Source organism: Pygoscelis adeliae, unplaced genomic scaffold (assembly GCF_000699105.1).
Source record: "Pygoscelis adeliae isolate BGI_AS28 unplaced genomic scaffold, ASM69910v1 Scaffold166, whole genome shotgun sequence".
Taxonomy (NCBI): Eukaryota; Metazoa; Chordata; class Aves; order Sphenisciformes; family Spheniscidae; genus Pygoscelis; species Pygoscelis adeliae.
This window is the reverse complement of record NW_008825156.1, coordinates 2,284,697-2,287,074: the sequence shown is the minus strand read 5'-3', so window position 1 is coordinate 2,287,074 and position 2,378 is coordinate 2,284,697. Positions and strand designations below refer to the sequence as shown.

Genomic DNA, 2,378 nt, shown 5'->3' with positions numbered 1-2,378 from the left:
GAGAAACCCGATAGCTCCCAGGGTCCTGCGGCTGCCAGCTGCTCCTGCACGGCTCCAAGGCCTTTGCAAACCAATCTGTCCCTTACTCCAGATGCAAATGTTGACAAAAGGCAAGGTATTGGTCAAATGGTTTTATTCCAGGTTTATGGAATAAAAAATAAAACTCAAGAACATCTCTATTTCTATGGAAAAAGTAAGGGGGTTACTTTCTTGCAGCTGAATTATTGGCTTTTCATCTCTCTCAGCGGGATTTTACTCTTTAAGAGGTAAACAAACAAACCTATATTGACAATTAGCTGTAAGTAGCCAAAGGAGGAGACTCCAAATTGTTTGTATAAAACTCCGCCGATGGTGGGGCCCACTGTCCGGGTCAAGGGCTGCACTGAGGCGCAAATCCCGAGCATGGTACCTAGGAGAGATGGCAGAGACACGCAGATGTCAGGGTGAGGGCAAGTCTTGGGATGGGAAAGCAGAGAAGAGTGTGTGGAATCCTCTTCGTCCCTGATGGCATTCCCCTGCAGTAGTAGCAAATCACGTCAAATAGTCTCTTGCATTAATTTATAGAGGTCCAATTAGGGTTTGTTAATGCTAAGGACTCCTGGAGGCATGGGGACTAGTTTCCACCACGAGCCAGCTCAGCTCTTTACTGAGCGGTCCGGACGACCATAATGCTGCCTGAAAGGCAAGCTGGTGCTCACCGCTGCATTCACTGGGGTCCAAGGATGCCTTTGGTCCCAGAAGATGCTTCTGAACATTGCACTCAACAGGGCTGGTAACTACTGCATGGGGTTAGGGATGGAGAGGTAATTTCTAGGGTCGTGTTCAAGACTTCCAAGCAAATCACAGATTCTTCCAATATCAATTACCCGAGAGGGCCCTGTTCCACCCATGCTGCTATTGCCATTTCTTCTCTAGTGTGGGACAGAGGAACAGCTCTCAAGGGCTTAGCAGGAGCGAGAGGCTTAGGTCTAGCTAGGTCTTTAAGAATAAATAAATAAAACCACAGATAAAGACTGAACCCCCTTGAGATACTCCCCCACCTCCTTTGCAAAAAGAACGGATATTTCAATTTGGATGGAAATGCAAGCCCTTCACCTGGCTGGGCCAGTTCCCCCTCCAGCAGCTCTCCCATTTGCATCGTCAACAGGAACCCGGCGGACGGGGAAGCACCTCCAGTTTGGAAAAGGCAGTTTTTTTCCTACGTACAGCCAGGATGTCCCATGGGACACAAAGATGGCCCCCATGCACCCGGTGCGCTCTTTGCTCTGTGGTCTTCGTGCAGGATAGCTATCACACTCAGGGGAGCAGAAAATACCCGGCCGGCCAGAAAATCATTAGCCCCCAACACTGGGAGGAAGGGCAAGCTGGCAGCATATGCAAGAAACTTGTGCCCCGCTCTGAAATGTTGATTGTCATCTTTATTTTTTAATATCGGTATGATTATTTGGGCTGTTGGCACCAATTTTCCACCAAGACATGCATTGAGGCATTGCTGCCGCACAAGGCCAGCAGTGTCTGGGAAGAGGAGGATGCTGTCCCGCATGCAAGAAGATGTGGAGCCGAGTGTGATATTTAACGTGGGCAGCCACAGGGAAACGATCCCTGGCTCCAGGAGAAAAGAGGCAGCCAGGTGTTCGCATAATGCCGGCCAGCGACTGCTGGGCTTTTATCAGCATGCTTAAAATACTTGTGCAATGAGCCTGAGCCGAGGGTGTAGCCGTGTGGAGAGGGAAGTCTCCCGGGAAGCGCTGCCGAGCGCTCCTCCCGCGCATGGGAACACAAAGGCGTTGGGTGGGACCTCGCCTTGACCCTTTGCCAATGGGAACCATCCCACAACCACCAAAATTTCTGGGCAGGTTTTGCAATTATTTTTTCCCCTCTAGGTATTTGAATTAAACTAATTACTACGTACAATTGCCAAACTGGCTCTTATGATTGAGGAGGTGCTTTTTTCCTTTCCTTTTTTTTTTTTTTGAGCAGAAATCCATCCTCTTAAAAGGCCAGGCTCTCCCTCTGCACTTCTGTAACATGTTGCTGAGAAAGATAATTTCTATTTAATGGGCTTAAATTAGATCCCTCTTGTCAGACGCCCTCGAGTTTTGGGACATTGTAAATCTTGGCTCTGCAGCATGGCCCTAGCTCTGTTGCAAAGCTGCGCATGTGACGGCTCTCATTTAAGGCAAGACCTTTAACTGGGACAAGTCACCACATCAGTAGAAAAATTCTTGCGTCGCTTTGTGCAGCTCTGCCAACGCACATGCTTACCTTCTTCATCACGGCTATCCCACTTTCTGAAGCTTCCCTGCCAATTTTTCTCCCTTCCCAGCTTTTTTCCCCCTTTTCCCATACCTGGCATGACCTTTCTCGGCTGGGCGCCC

The 2,378-nt window shown here is 49.1% G+C and overlaps 1 protein-coding gene across 1 annotated transcript in view; it reads right to left on the bottom strand.

Moving 5' to 3' along the window:
- Positions 1-221: 221 nt before the first annotated feature.
- SLC22A18 (solute carrier family 22, member 18) overlaps positions 222-2,378 on the bottom strand; it is a 65,410-nt gene continuing 63,253 nt past the window's right edge. Inside the window, exon 10 of the mRNA XM_009328533.1 lies at positions 222-409. Coding sequence (XP_009326808.1) covers positions 222-409 — 188 coding nt within the window. The remainder of the gene's footprint in view (positions 410-2,378) is intronic.